Genomic DNA, 15972 nt, shown 5'->3' on the forward strand with positions numbered 1-15972 from the left:
TTCTAAAAAATTATTTTTTAAAGTTTTTAATGCTGTTTCCTGGGGAACAGGGCTTACAGTATGTATGCTGTCTCCTTTGGTTATCAGTCATTTCCTCTGCAAGTAAATTTTGATAGCCAGGTTGAAATCACTTGGAAAGAAGTGAAAGGTCAATAATACCTTCAAGTAGGCTTTAAAATCTTTAGCTGAGTGAAGGAGGGACCCAGTTAGTACGCCTGAGATAAGCTGAACATTGACATTATATATTCATTTTGGCAACAGCCAGGTTGACAATGCACACATCTTCCCAGCTGCTGACACAGCGTTGCCCTCTCTTGCTCTGCATCCTGAGTAACATGGGAAGACAGTAGAACCTGGGATGTGGGAGGAGGGCTGGGAAGAGGTGATGCAGGACCTGAACAGTGAACCAGGCTCCATTGCTTCCTGTTTCTAATGGTATATTTTTTACAATCCAGTTTTCTGACTGCTTTTACATGAGGATTCCTGAAATGCATTGGTTTTATTTCATCTACAACATTAAACAAGCCTAAGGGATTAAAAGATTTCTGTTCCTTTTAAACATTGGATAGATTAGAGCATTGAATATATGCTTTTATCTTTAATGAAACTATATACTATTAGATTTTTTGTTTGAATGTTTCCAGAGTAAAATTGGTAATACACGAGCTGTTTTGGGCTAGGGAATGTTTGTATTGCTGTACAACAAGGTCCTACTTTTGTTTGCTATTTGCAGATTCATTGCTTATATGCTGCATTGCTTATATGCTTATTTGTTCTGCGTGCATTTAATCCACACAGTCTATAAGCATTATTTTAACCTTCTTTGTTGTCTCTTATTTTCTTAAAACATTCTTATAGGAACGTCGGAGGTCCACCAAGATACAATGTAAAACCTATGCTCTTTAATAAATCAGTGGGATTTTAAAAAATCAGTATTAATATTTATTAAAGATAATTACAATATATTTTCTATAATAAGTAACTGGGAAATATTATATTATAAGGATACATTTAATAAGAATATTTATTAAGTATTAATAAATTCATCAGTGGCATTTTTCAGTGCCATTGATGCTCATATCTCAAGTACCTTAAGTGGCATCATTACAAAATACAAAATACCTACTTACTTCTCTTAGTAGAGGCCGAGTCTTTAAATTTCAAGGTCCCTTGTTATCTAGTCTTCAAAAATTCCAAATAAAAAATGGCAACTGTTGCCAAACCATAAAAGATATGGAAATTTTGTGAAAGATTCTATTTTAGTTAAATCTCAGCTGCTAACATTAATAATTGCACCAAAAAATATCATTGCTGCATTATCTATCAAAAATTATGTAAGCAAATAGAAGAGAGCTTAAACAAGAAAAATATTTATGTTTTACTGTGATCTTTTGGAGAGGTTACCTTGAAAAACTGCTCTGGATTGCGTAGTTTGCTTGCTCACCAAAGGCAAATTAGCAAGTATACTCAATGTTATGCTCTGAAAATATAGAACTGTAAAATTTGTATTCCTCCTTAATTTTTTAAAAGAAATAAAAATTAATGGTAACTTTACTGAAAAATGTGCTATTTTTAAAGCATTTTTTAAACCTTGAGTTGAAGCAGTTGTAACCTTGGGAACATGGTTGCTCTCAAGGCAGAACTATCCAGGTGTTGCAAACTTGTTTCTAGTAGATACTGTGGAATATGCTTTCAAAATGGTAATTTCTACCTTATTTTTAGAAAGAGGAGTCATTGTTTTGTTTGGAAGGGTATATATTTCTAGTAATGAATGTCTCATTTTAATTTATATAGCCTCAAAGCATAGGTAGCGCATGCATTACATTATCCCCTTATATAATTTTCATTATTCAGAAACCTATTTTTATCACATCTTCATTCACATTTCATATTTATAGACTCTTTGGTGTATATGTTAATGAATAATTTTAATTACACAGGTTTTCAAAGCTGTATGTGTACAATTTATGAATTCTTTTTAATAGGAGGAGTTTTCTTTGTATCTCTGCATGAAGATTTGGTTCTGAACTTGAGACTTGTATCTCTTTTGTAGATTTCTTTTGATAATTGTTTTGGGATTACATGCAGAAGTGAGATGATTGAGGGCAAATTTTTATTAAAGTTGGATTGGAGTGTGCATAGGAGTCTCATGTTGGGCAGATGATAACCAAGCTGATCCAACTCTTTACCAGCTGGAAGAGGCTGGGAAATAGACATTGCATCACCTGCTGATCAGGCAGTCAAGCAAGAACTGTAAATGTGAAGCTGCCTAAGAAATGGGTTTTACAGCAAAAGATTTCAGTTACCTCACTGACCACTTCCCTAGCCCAAAATTTGATCAGTGACAATTTTACAGGAGGCCATGTTGAAAACCATGATAAAGTCGAGGTAAATGCTTCCCCTAAATAAAATCATGCTGAGTGCTCCTGGAACACCTTCCTGCCTTTTGTGTGTTTGGAAAAGTTTTCCAGCAGGATTCAAACTTGTAAATGGTGGGCAAGTATTTTTATTCATATATATGTGTGTGTATATATATATATAGCTATATATTTGTCTGCATCTGTATGCACATGTGAGTTGGCTGGAGGTATAATCTAGATTGTTAATAGGATGCAGTGATCTGGTTGGAGTGGTTCAGACATCATAGTTATTCTTACGCATATGGATTTGTGTAAGAAGTTTGTCAGTCAAAAATACTCATTTACAAAGAGTTACTGAATATTAATGTTGTAGGGGATATGCATTTATATAAAAAGACAAGTTATAATAATTGTAATTAATGTGTCTTCTTTTTCCTTTGAAATAACTCCAGTATTTCTATTTACATATAGAAAAATCTTGTGTACTATGTAGAGAAGTATGCTTCATTACATAATAGCTATTTATTTCAATTTCAGGGAACAAAGAAAACAGTTTGGTTTTTTTTAGTAGAAGAAACTGTGGCAAAAAATTACTAACATAATTCTCATGTAAGTCTACATCACTCCTCTTGTGGTTCAGGAGAAATGTATTGTTAAAGAACAATATGAAAGTGAATTAATTGAATTTGAAAATACATACAGATACATAGTGTGTCTTCTAGCAGTTAGCATTTAATCAGTTTTTTTCCTGATAACTATATTGACAACACTCTATTACAGCTCTCAGCTTGCATGTTTGAATTTCAAAGAGTTTGTTCATTTATTTGTCTAGCTATGAAAAGCAGAAGAACTGTATGTGCAGAATAGTCACCAATTTGCTAGTGAGGAGATGGGTATGGTGACATCTAATCCTGAAAAGCAGTGTCCTGGGGAGTTCACACTTTTGGAGGAGTTTGTTACTGTGACAGTTTCCTGTGGTGTTATTCTTGTGAGGATGGATGTCGATTTCTCATAGATCTCATAGTCTGTAATCAATAGAATTTTGAACTGGACTTTTTCCTTTAACATTTTAATATGTAAATCCTATTTCTACTTAAAGTAATCATTTGGGATAAAAAAAAGACTGAGATGCATTTTGAAAGATTAAATTTACTGTTATTTCTCTTTAGTTTCAGGCACTGCATTCTGTATCACAAACGCTGGGTTTGCTAGGAGGGAACAACATACTAAGAAATTCTTTAATACCCCTTCTCCTATCGGGAGTCCGTCAGTTTGCTGAGCAGTTGTTGCAGGCTCACCAGGTACTGTCATCTTTTCTTTTCAAGAAAGCCCAGAGAGTGGTGTTGGGCAGTGTTTTGGCTGTATTTATTTGTTTCTTAAAATGTAAAGAAAATCATCATTCTATAGAATATTCAGATTTATGAACCCAGAAAATGCTAGGAGCTACCTTAAACAGCAAATTCAAAAAGAGAGGCATAAAGTAAGAGAAAATTCCATACAGAAAGGTAAAATTATCAGGTATCCATACAGAAAGGTAAAATTATTATTTATGGATAATAAATAGACTGTATAGGTTTTTAGATCATACTGTATAATTTGCAAAATACTTAAAATAATGAGTTAGAAGATTTAGTACAATGTATAAATTGTTGACTGTGCAGGCAATACAACTTTGGTGTTCAGCTAAACAGACAATATAACTTTGGTATTCTCTCCCTAGCTCATGTAAAACTGGAAAGTCAGCTGCTTTATTTTATTTCAGAATTAGATGGCATGTTTCACATTATTATTATTTCAAATTATTAATTTTCCTGATGCAAAAGTTGTCCAGCACATATTTAATTTGTTACAATGAGTAGGAGCTAAATAGCAGAATAGAACTTTTGGTAAAATTTATTCTTAACTTAAATTATTTCCAGTAAACTACAGAGGAAAGAGAGAGGCAATAGATATTCCTTTAACATTTGAAAAAAAGATATATGCACTAAATAGGGGTTTCATAGATTTTTCATGCATTTGTATGTGTTGGTGTGTATTTTATGCAAAAAGGTTCAGCTTCACTTGGGATTGCAACTGGATTTTACACTATCCTAAAAACTTTTTATTTGGTGGAAGATAAACTCATAGATTTATTTTGCGGTGGTCTAATTTAACAAAAGGCTTAAGTGTTGCTCAAGCAGTGTTAATCTTTTCTCTCTAGGGTATGATGTAGTAGTAAGTTGGGCTGTTGGAGAAAGAATATGTAATTGCCAACCCAGATTTCTAGTGTGTTTGAATCATATTCTGGAAATGCCAGTTTGGAAAGAATAAGGCAATGATCTGTGCCTTATTTTAGGTTACTGTTTGCATACAAGATTTATTGATGGCAACCAAGTCAAAAGACTTTTGACAATTGTAAGGATAGGGTAGAGTGTAATTAAAAACAATAATTGTTTATTTAAGTTTAAAGCAGCTGTTCATTTTTAACGTTATTAAATCTCACCTGTTTAACAGAATTAGTCATCTTTCTTTTCAGAGTTTTGCCAGTGGCAATGCAGAACCTTTCAGTTCTCCACAGTGATGTCAAGCTCATACTGAGCATTGTGCTTTGCTGAGTTAGTTACTATGGAACTGCTTAACCTTGCCATACTGTAATTATTTTTATTGCTTTTATATTTGGTGAAGCCTCAGGAGCTGGGCATCTGTCAATCTGTAGCTGACACTGTAGGAATTTGAAAAGCTGCAGTACATGTAGGGCAAGTAACTGAAGTTCTGGTTTGCTTAGCTTGTGATGAAGTCAGTTTTAAAGTTCATGCATTCTTGCACTTAGTCCTAATAGATGTATTGTGTTCACTTAAAAACCCTCATATATTCTGTATGTGATAATATTCTGGAAATAGATCATAATAGCACTCAATTCTGATGGCCTGATTTATGGACCAGCTTCCAAATGTTTCTGAATTTGTGTAGCATGACTTCTGGTAGATATGATTCTAAAAACGATTAAAGTATTTTTTCTTGTTTTATAATCAAATCTAATGATACAGTATCAGTTTGAAATAAAAACCCCCAGCTTTAAAACAAAAACTTTTCATAAATACTTAAATTAGAGTTTGGAGAAAGATAATACTTCATATAATCAAACTTCATTAGCTGACAAGTATTCTAATTGTGTTTTGTTACTTAAGCAAAACCACTGTTAATTGGTTTTGCAAAGAGTATCTCCCATTTAAAACAATCAAATTAGAGATTCTTAATTTTAGTTATGATTAAAGGTGTGGAAATACATGAGGTTTGTTTTGCTTCACTAGTTAGTTTTAGACTTAACTAGTTAGTTAGTTTTATTGTTTTTGGCACAAAACAGAAATAAAGAATTACCTAAGGCATGTATCCAGGTTAGTTTGCAATTAACTTTTGAACATTTCATGGAAAACAGAAATTAAAAAAAATAGTTTATTCATCCAGGCAAATTTCTGTTTTATTTTTTATAGTAATTTTTTTTAATTGAAGATGGTTTTCAACAGTGACCTGGAATAAAAAGAACATTCCTTTTAGTTTTTCTAAATGTATCATCTAGATAGCTCAACATTTCTGTTTTAATTTCCTCATTAAGACTTGAGCTAAGTTCCAAGTAGTTTGCCAAATGCATGAATTCAAGAATATGCAGCTTTATATTCCATCATGTCTTCAGTAGGAAGTGTGCTCAGCTCAACCCCTTGCAGGTTTCTGTATACATCTTTGATAAATATTGAACATAGTTTAATTTCAAATTCTCAATGATTTTAGAGAGTTTGTAACTGTGTCATCTTGGAACAAGCATATCAGTCAATGACCCACAGTTCCAAAGTGCTATCTGTCCCCCATGCTTTAAAAATTAAAAAATAAGGTTGTGTATTGGAAAGTGTTTCTAATAAACTACAAGAGAAAAGTACAGGGATTACTCTAAATATTTTTATATTGTTGTCTAATTGGTTAAATCCTTTAATCTTACAATAGGCAAATTAATGTCAAATACATGAATCATAAAATTTTGCATACAACATTTCCACATATTAATATGGAATTTAAAAATAATTAAGGAACATGTAAAACAGTATAGTCATCCTGATTTTACACACAGTTAAGATTATTTTTATGTTAATAAACTCTTAAGCAAGTTAGTAGTTTGCTTTAATTCATTTAGGTACTTCATCATGGGCTCAAAGTAAAGCCCTTACTAAATGCTTTGCTGACACCAGCATGCTGAATTCTAGGCAAAAGCATATTAATATAAACTCAGTTGGATCTCCTTATTTTTACAGATGTTGCATATGGTCTTTTGAGTTTTATGTATAATAGGAAGCTTTCATGCTTCATAAATAAAATTTATAAGAATACTGTAATTGAACCTTAAGTTACTATGAAATAGAAATTTTTTGATCCCCAACTGGATTTCTACTGCAGAACAGATAGAGTTGTAAGATACTAAGATTTCCGAATCAAAGATTTCAGATACTGTGGAAGACGGATTAATTTTCACATGTTGAGCTCCTCTCATGATAGCAGATTTGCCTTTATGATAACTTGCAAAAACAGAAGGCTTGAAATGGAAAGGACATAGTGGTTTACTGGATTTACTGCTCATTTCTAACCCCTCCAGTATTAATTCCAAGAATTCTGAAAAAGAAAATTAGAAACCAGAAAATTGATTCTGAAATAGGAAAGAAAGACATACTACGAGGTTTTGAAAAGCTCTGTTATTCAGTAATTGCTGATGCATAGCTTGGGTAGCATTACCCAAGTTTTATCACATTACTTTCTACATGCCATTTTTACCTTTTTGAAAATTTAAAATTGTTTTATCACAAAAACTGTACACTGTATAGCTGTTTGTGTGGGGTTTTGTAATCAAAGCACCAAATTATATGTAATTCTCAATATTCTACGTAAGCATTACGTCCAAATTCAGATGTACTGACTTCTCACCTGAAGTGAATGACAGGGGACATAAAGGGAGAGATTTCCTCTTTAGTTTAGGTGTATGTAGTAGACCTTGCTGTCTGCTTCTTGTAAAAGTCAAACAAGCAGCTAACATTAGCTAAACATTTGGCAACGTGAAGATAAACAGTCATGCAAGGCTTTCCTGAATGTTACAAAAATTCTTGAGAATCGAGCTCATTACAACAAAACAGCTTTGACTCAAAAGAGCCAAAGGATTTAGACATAAGGTGGGATTTGTCTCACTTGAATTCAGATATGTATGATATTTCCATCTGACATTCTTACTTAAGCTTTCCATTGTAGTCAAGGGAGAGGAAAAGTCATTTCTTGTCCAACCTATGTTCTCTTACCCAATTGTGATAATTGGTCCCAGACTTGTTTGCTTCTTTCTTTCCTGAAGTGCAGATATTTATGTCAAAAAATTCCAAAGTTATGGGACAAAAATCCCATAATATCTCTACAAAAATGTCTTTTTGGATGATCTGGGCAAGACATGTTGTTGGAGCAAAGACCTGATCCTGCAGAACATTGTAACAGGTAGTCATGCAAAGCCTACTTCTGTCTGTACACTGACACACGTGAGTAACATTATCAGATGTTTGGAACAAGTTATATTTTAGTTACTGTAATTAATAAGTGAACTTTGTTATCATACATCTTAATTCTTTAGTGTCCGCAACTGGTGACTGATGATGATGGGTTGTGCAGAATATGGGGATTGGAGCTTCTTGTAAGATGCATTCAGCCATGGTGTGTCTGATGCATGTGCCTCTGAACAGGCAGACCTGTAACACCAGCAGTCTATGCAGGCAGTGTATTGAGGCAGAAAGAGAACAAAGGGGAGCACAGAAGCACTATGATTTTGTGTATTTCCCGAGATTTTCATTGCTATTCAGCACTATGTAGCTAACAGGCTTGTCACTGGAATGTCAAACTGCACAGGAACAGCTCTATATGGAAGCAAATGAAGGGCTGAAATATTCCTGTGCTGTGGCTGGAGAGCCTTTTTTTTTTCTCTTTCCTAGCTGGCCTGCAAATTAGAGGCTTTATGAATGTCAAGTTGGACTAGCTCAGTTGGTAATCAGTTCATCAGGGAAAATGGAGTTTTCCTGTAGCTGGGTTCAGCTAGATGATCAAAAGGCTTAAAGTGCTGAGATCTGAGCTATTAATGTCAGAGCTTGTCTTCATAAGCCTTTCTCCATGTATCCATTCTGTATCCAAGGGTTGCTCCGGGCAGGTGTGGTACCCACCACATGCTTTATTCCAAAGGCAAGTGTGTCTGATGTGATGTCGAGATTCTTCAGACAAACTCCTCTTTCCAAGAAGTTTACTTCATTTATGCAGTATGTCTAATCTCTTCAAACATAAGTTTATATACATTTCAATAAAGGTTTCCTATGCATTAGAAAAAAAAGCTATACTATTTTTTCTCAACTCTGATAGAAAATGGCTAAAATAGTTAATAAAAAAAAACAACTGAGAATATTATGCAGCTAGAAAAGCTAAATACCTTTTGCAGTCTGCTGTATGGCTACCAAGTATATTTGGCTTTTTATAATTTCTACTGTTGACTTTTGCTGATGCATAAGATTAATAATACTTCACCTAGCTAAAAAAAAGAGACTGGTGTTATGTAGACCTTATGAAAATAATTTAACTTGCATCTGGACATCTGTTCATCCTGTCTAAGATGTAATTTCTTTCTTTGTTGTGCTTGTAAGCAGAGATTGTAGTGTATTTTAAATTGTGAATTCTAAAAGATGCTGCAAAATAGTGCTCTGAGTAAATGTAATGTAATTTTTATTCCATTCAACTGCTGATGCTACTGATAACAAAGGAAATAATGGATGGATAGAATAATTAGTGGATCTGCATTATTTCTTATATACCTTGTGTGGAGATACAGTTTTGGGAATCTGTAAAACTCTTCCCTGAAAGGCAGGAATGAGAGAATCAATCAAGACTTGGTATGTGCCAAAAGAGTTCCATACACCTTTGAAGCGTACAGTTGCTTTTGCTGCATATGTCATCCCCTATTACAGATTAGATTTTAAGATGCTTACATGTCAGACAGAGCTGGAAAATGACAAATGGTTCATGCAGTGTTCTCTCCCCTCTCATATTATCTTGAAATGATACCATTAAGGAGAAAGGAGTTTAGAAGTGTTCCTACAGAACTCAAAGGTAGCAGGGCTTTGACTGCACTTAGGTGCTTGGTAAAATTGAGGATGACATGTAATCAGAAAACCTCAGATGTGTTTGGGAACAGAAGCGGCAAATATCGATTACATGAGGAGAACTGTCGACTAGGGTAGTATTACTCTTAATATTGGTGAATCATGTCATTCATGGAAATATAATACTGGAAAAGGAAAAATGCTTAATTAAAAATACCAAAATATATTATGTCTCAAAATGTTACTAAGTATTATTTCTGGAAATCTTGTTTCAAACAGTGCACAAAATTCAGGCTTAAAAAAAAAACAAAAAAAAAACCAACAAAAAAAAAAGAAACACCCCCTCCCCCCAAAAAAACCCGCAAAAACTCCAAAATGAAACAAATTTTAAAAAAATCCCCTGAAAATCCCATAAGCCAAAACCCAACAAAACCAAAAATAACATGATTATAACTTAAATGAAATTGCCTATTTGAATTTCTGGTGCAGTTAAGCTTTCATTACATCTTTTTTAAAATGTGGGTTGATGCTGCTTTTACTTCCTTATTCTCACTGTTAATACTGTCCTTTTTCTATTGCTTTCTTTGCAGCTCATTTAGTTCTTTTACATGCCTGAAAGCAGAACGTGAATAAGGACAAAATGTCAGATTTTTGTGGCATGTGTGGTAAACCTGCTAGTCTGGAAGACCATTTGATTTTTACTTAAACCTGTGTCTTCAAATAGATAGCTTTAATGTTCCCATTAGGCTCCCTTCCTTATTGAGCATTCCTGCTTACAGACAATGATTTGCAAAATGGAATGATGTTACAGAAAATTGAGCACTGCTTCCTTAATGCTTTTTGGTTATTGCAGTTGTCTGTGTGAATAGCATATATATACCATATGTGCTCTTAAAAGTTCAATTTCCAGGAAAGGTAACAGATTTTGTTACAGATTTACCTTTGGCTTTTGATTTTGGAGAATTGTTTAACATCCTCATTATGCATGTTTTTAACACAGCTTCACTAAATGCTTTTTTGGGATATGTTATAAATGCACAGTTCTTGTGTCAGTGGCTTTGCAGTCTGTTTGCTGCTTTAGTATTTCACATCTTCATAAAATGGAAAAATAGAGTTGTAGTCCTAGAATTTCTAACAAGGAATCACTGATAAAATGATTTTTTGTTTAAAGAGTAAGTACAGCTTATAATTAAAACTCTTTTTATGACCTTAGATAAATATAATAAAATGTAAGTGGAAACTATGGAATTATAGAGGATACTAGTGTAAACTCATTACTCCATCTTTCTTTCAAAACACTCTTTTCATTTTACAGGACACATCCATATCTTGGATGTCTTAGCTTTGCACACACTTATCATTCTAAACATGTCTGGCAGATCTGTACATAATGACTTAGAGCATCAGCTTGCCCCGTTGGAACCTCCTTTGTTGGTTCCATTTGGTTTTGCCAAAAATACATTTAGAGCAGTGTTTATCTACCTATAGAGCGTATGCACAGCCATCACTATTGTACAGACCAGGAAGATTATCTGATATTTGTTTGGTGCTTTCTAAAATGTTCAAGTGCTGCTGCCACAGTAAGAAGGGGCTGCTGTCCCAAGTTTGGCTCTGAAACAAGCAGAACTTGTCTCTCATGGATTTAACTGATGCAGAAGTTATTAACAGAGTAGGTTTATATCAGGGACAAAAGGTATTAGCTGCATCGAGTTTGCTTTGTAGCTAAGACTGAAATTATGGTTTGCATGGCTGAGACATGGGGAAGATGAAATCTGGTTTCATAGCATATTTTAAACTTAGTATATATGTTGGATGACAGCACTCTGCCTGGCTGGGTAAGGCTTGATCTGGTAAGACAGCCAACCATGATTAATTCTGTGCCCAGAGGGAAAAGTGGGTTCCACAACTGGTGTCAGCAGCAACTCCTATTCTTTGCTACACTGACAGCATTTCTGGTGTAGATTTAATTAAGGGGGATAGAGTGGGTGATCTAAAGCTGAACATCTTCATAGAGGATATCAGAGAGAGATTTAAGTTTGTTGTGCCAAGGACTTAGAGATCTGAGGGTTCAGTTTTAGGTAGGCACTGATGATGTAGCCTCAGTCCACAACTGATTCAGTGCAGCTAATGAATTGGTGAACCTGAGTAAGTGTCAGAATGAGTTTATTGGGACTCATAGGGACTTTAGAGATATGGGAATGGGATACTGGACTAGGTTTGTGGTGAGAGGGAAAGAGAGCAGCAGCTAAATGTGTTTAGATCTGTGCATTAATTATGTGAGTTGCTGGATTCATGTAAGGCTTGGATGTCCAGGATTTGTGCAGCAGATGTTTTGCTGAAGTTGGAGGTGCTTCCGAAAGAGAAGCTGAAGTGTTCTCAGCCAGGATGTATGATTTATATGGCGTGATTAGATTGAGGATTAAGACATTGCTGGTTGCAGTCTTGAACTTGTGTGAAAGGCAGGTAACCAGGTACCTCTGCTGAGTTGAACCGCAATTGTCAATGCACACTTGCACTCATATAGTATTACAGAAAAATTTATGGCAGCACAATTTGTGTTGCATGTCCTGTAGAAATATTCCTTTCCTGCTAAATATTCCTTTCCTACATTTGAAATGCATGTAGCACCAACATTACAGAATTAAAATCAGTTTTAGAAAATAATCATCTTAAATCCACTCCAGTTTAGCGTCCTGTTATATAAGAAAGGATTATTTTCACTTGATTGCAATAGCAATTCACATAGGGAGAAGTCAAATGCATAGAGCAGAAAAATGAGAAAAGTAGAAGAAAAATATATGTTTCTTTCTCATTTCTCATAGATAATGACAGGTTGCATGATTATAGTGCAGACTTTGAAGATGTAACTTGTATGTTTTGAATTTCTTGGCATCTGTCATTCCTGGAATTGAATTGGCAAAGCCCAATTAGACCTCTGGGTGTATTGTCTTGAAACAAAATCATTTGGGCTCTGTTTCATCTTTATAATTAATTCTTTCATTAAAAGTTAGTACTAGTGCCTCTTGAGTTTTCAGATTATTAAACTTCTAGCTGAACTTGCAGTTTTCAAGAATGCTTCGTGGAGCCTTATCACTTAATCAAAGATCTTTCACTTAGCCTAGCTACAACATTTTATACAGAATACTATAGTGAATTGTGTATGATAAATATGAGAGTGTGGAGTAATAGAGTTAAAAATTTAAGTAGTATTTCTACTTATTGTCATAAGTTATAAAAATCTTGGTTAAGAGTAACTGAATAAATTAACCATTTTGAGTTCTTCCTACATAATTTGATTATTTTACCTATGATTCAGTCCTGTTGATTAACTTAAACTGAGTAAATTCATTGAGTGATTGTCGAAGTATGGAATGGAAAAGGTTGGAAACAACATCTAGAAATAATCTAGTATAACAACCTGCTCAAAGCATTTTTTGCACTTCTATTTGCAGCAACTCCGGATTTCTTTCAGCAGTTTCTCCAGCCTTTTGAGATCATTCTGAATGGTAGCACAATCCTCTAGTGTGTCCATCACTTGTGTTGTGTCATCTCTAAACCTATGGTGTTTGATAAATTTTCTAGAAGTGAGATTATAGTTGCAAATTAGTTGAGTTCCTAGAAGAAAAGATGTTAAGTCATGTAGAGACAAGTCATTTTTCTACCTACAAAGGAGGTAGAAATACTGTTCAGGAAAGCTTATAGGAACTTCAGTAACACTCTAGGAGTTGCAAACTAATGAAGATATAATTATCAGTTTATGGAAACATAAGTTGAATATTGAGGCATGCTCTGAAACTCCTAATTTTTCTCAAACATCCTGTAGAACAGCCTTCATGCACCTAAGAAACCAAGAGGATAGCACATAACCCACTAAATTAGCCCTTAGCCTTCTAGGGCTGAAAGATATTTCAGAGGGACCTTGAATAACAGCTAGAACTAATTATATTTAAGTATGTCCCATATCTTTTTCTCTTGTTATTTTTAAATTGTTTTAATGAAGGAAGAAGTTTCAAGGAAAGCAACACATTAGCTTCTCTCTCTTTTTAATTTAGAACTTGCCTCATTTTAATAAGGGTGTTGAATAACTTGAGCAAGGTAGCAAAATTATTTATCTAGAAACTGGAGTACTTGGATCTTTTAGGAGCTGTTTTGTTTTTCACCTGGATAGTTTAGTTGGGAAGCATGCAGCTTATATGATCAGCTTGATGAAACTTTCTTTGTGTCCACTCATGTCAGAGAACATACATTTTTTTTTTTGCTGCTGGGGGAGGTAAAGTGCTGCTGTTTAGGCCATGCAGAGGGAACAGGTAAATGACCAAGGGTTACTGAGAACTCAAATTACATCTAGAGCAGTGCTTGCCAAGAGCAGGAGTTATCAACATGGTGATCCTTCACTGTGATTAACCTCCCTTTTGTATCCAGCTAGATATTCTCATTGTCTGCTGCTGTTGTGCTACTGCTAGGTCTTTGATGTTACCACACCTCCCTTCCAGCCATCTAAACCCCAACACAATTATCTTCATTTCACTTCTCAAACCTGATTACATACCAAACCTTGTGTGTCTTTCACAGACTGTTAGCTCCAGAGTAGCCAGGAGGAGGTAACACCAGAAGTTTGGGGCTGAAGAGGGCAAGGCACTTTTAAGCTTGAAAACTCTTCCTTGAAAATAAGAAGTAATTCTAGATAATAGGTATGTTTTTCTCAAAAGTAAATGGTGTATAATTCCAGTTAGTATTTCCAATATTGATAGCAAAATTAGACTAGTGGGTTGTGCTTTTGTCAGATAAATGCTGCATTGTTGAAAGACATTATTGTACCATCTGCTGAAAACAGAATAAATTTTCAGGTATAATGTGAAAAGAATACTTTTCTCTCTCAGAAGCACGACAAAATAATCAATTTTCACACAGTAAAATTCGCCCACATTGTAGATCAGGTAAATGATAGTGTTTTCTATCATTAGAGGTTTTTTCACTTTGTAAATTTTGGAAAAGGTTTACCATTCAGACTGAAACTTTTTTTTCTTTCTCAGACCATTTTTTCCTGTGAAGAGGAAGACATAAGTGTCCACAGTTTTCACGGAAGCCAGCATAGGCTTTGCTTTGAATTTATGCATTTCTGTGTAATAGCAGGCATTGTAAACTCATGTCCTAGACAGCCATGAATTCATTAGCAGCTAGATTGAAAAGATTCTTTCTTAAAACTAGAAAAGCATTACCTCATTCTAAAAGCATTTATGAAGTTAAAGTAATATTTGTGGTATGTGTGGGATTATAGCAATGATTGTCATAAAAAGAAGAAAGTTTTAATTCTGTCTTCAGAAGAGACTGAATACCACACATTTCATGCCCATGCATATAACAAGAACAGAAAAAATACTGAAAGACATTTCTTCTAATTGAGCATCGTCCATTCTCTATAGTAATAGAAGCAAGAACACTTTTCAAAAAGAAAAGCAAACCAAAAAAACCAAATCACAGCCAAACACCTGTAGGCATAAAAGAAACAAATTAGGATTGTAGTGCCATTATATGGATTTAAAACTGCTATTCCTAGTAAAAGCAGGGAAGTACTTTAAGAAACTATAAAAAATAAACAAGATCATTATTTGCAATATTAAAGAACATTGTCTGAATCACAAACCTTATTTTCTTCTACGTTTCATGATTCTGCTAGTGAATGCTTTGGCCAACTTTTGGAATGTGTCATGCTACTTTATTCTGCATGGTGGTTGCTCAAGAACTCTGTTTAGCTTGGAAGAAGAATCTACTTAAATTTGAGTGTCTGAATTCAATTAATTAGAAGTTGGTACCTATGTTTTTGTAATTTGAAGTCAATTCCAGTCTGTGGGTTATCCAAGATACAGTCTTCCATGGTCATGGGTTATTAAAAATTAATTATCATGCAAAAGACAGCTCTTTCTAAATCCGTCTGTTTCTCTAGAGTGTAGATACCACTGTAGAAAAAGTAGAGGAAGTTAACTTCCAGGGAAAGCATAAAGCTGCTGAGATTCTCCTTGTACATGATTTAAGATTAACAAAAAGAAAGACAGTTTCTGCTCCCCTAATGACTTCAGAGAGTCACGTGGGAATTAAAATGCCTACAGAATTATCTTTTGTATGGGATAATTTTTTTTATTTGCTATACAGCATAACTAATCACCTTTAAAGTGTAACTTGTGAAATAATGGAAAAATTATTAATATATTTCTCAAAATTCGTCTGTTTTCTACAGATAGTGTTGTTAAATAGGCCAAGCAGTAAAAGGTGTTTTGTGATGAGGACTAATAGTCATTATAATTGTAATGTAGTATTCATTATAATTGTGCTAGTATATAACTAGGCAACCTATGATATATGAGAAAGAATTGCTCAAAATGCCAAAAATAAATTATAATCACTAAAAACAATTATTATTTGTTAGTTTGTGGTTTGCGTTTGTTTTTAAAGTTTTGCATCTATTTAAAAATTTTTCT

The 15972-nt window shown here is 34.1% G+C and overlaps 1 protein-coding gene across 3 annotated transcripts in view; it reads left to right on the top strand.

The window, feature by feature from the left end:
- Window positions 1-15972, top strand: part of MEI4 (meiotic double-stranded break formation protein 4) — a 93380-nt gene that overhangs the window by 51976 nt on the left and 25432 nt on the right. For 2 of the 3 annotated variants that reach the window (XM_064710099.1, XM_064710098.1), the window contains exon 4: window positions 3530-3661. In XM_064710099.1, coding sequence (XP_064566169.1) covers window positions 3530-3661 — 132 coding nt within the window. Of the gene's footprint in view, window positions 1-3529; window positions 3662-14068; window positions 14188-14529; window positions 15724-15972 lie in introns of those variants that run through there. The other variant, XR_010439740.1, reaches the window with a different exon arrangement.

This window comes from Zonotrichia leucophrys, chromosome 3 (genome assembly GCF_028769735.1).
Source record: "Zonotrichia leucophrys gambelii isolate GWCS_2022_RI chromosome 3, RI_Zleu_2.0, whole genome shotgun sequence".
Taxonomy (NCBI): Eukaryota; Metazoa; Chordata; class Aves; order Passeriformes; family Passerellidae; genus Zonotrichia; species Zonotrichia leucophrys.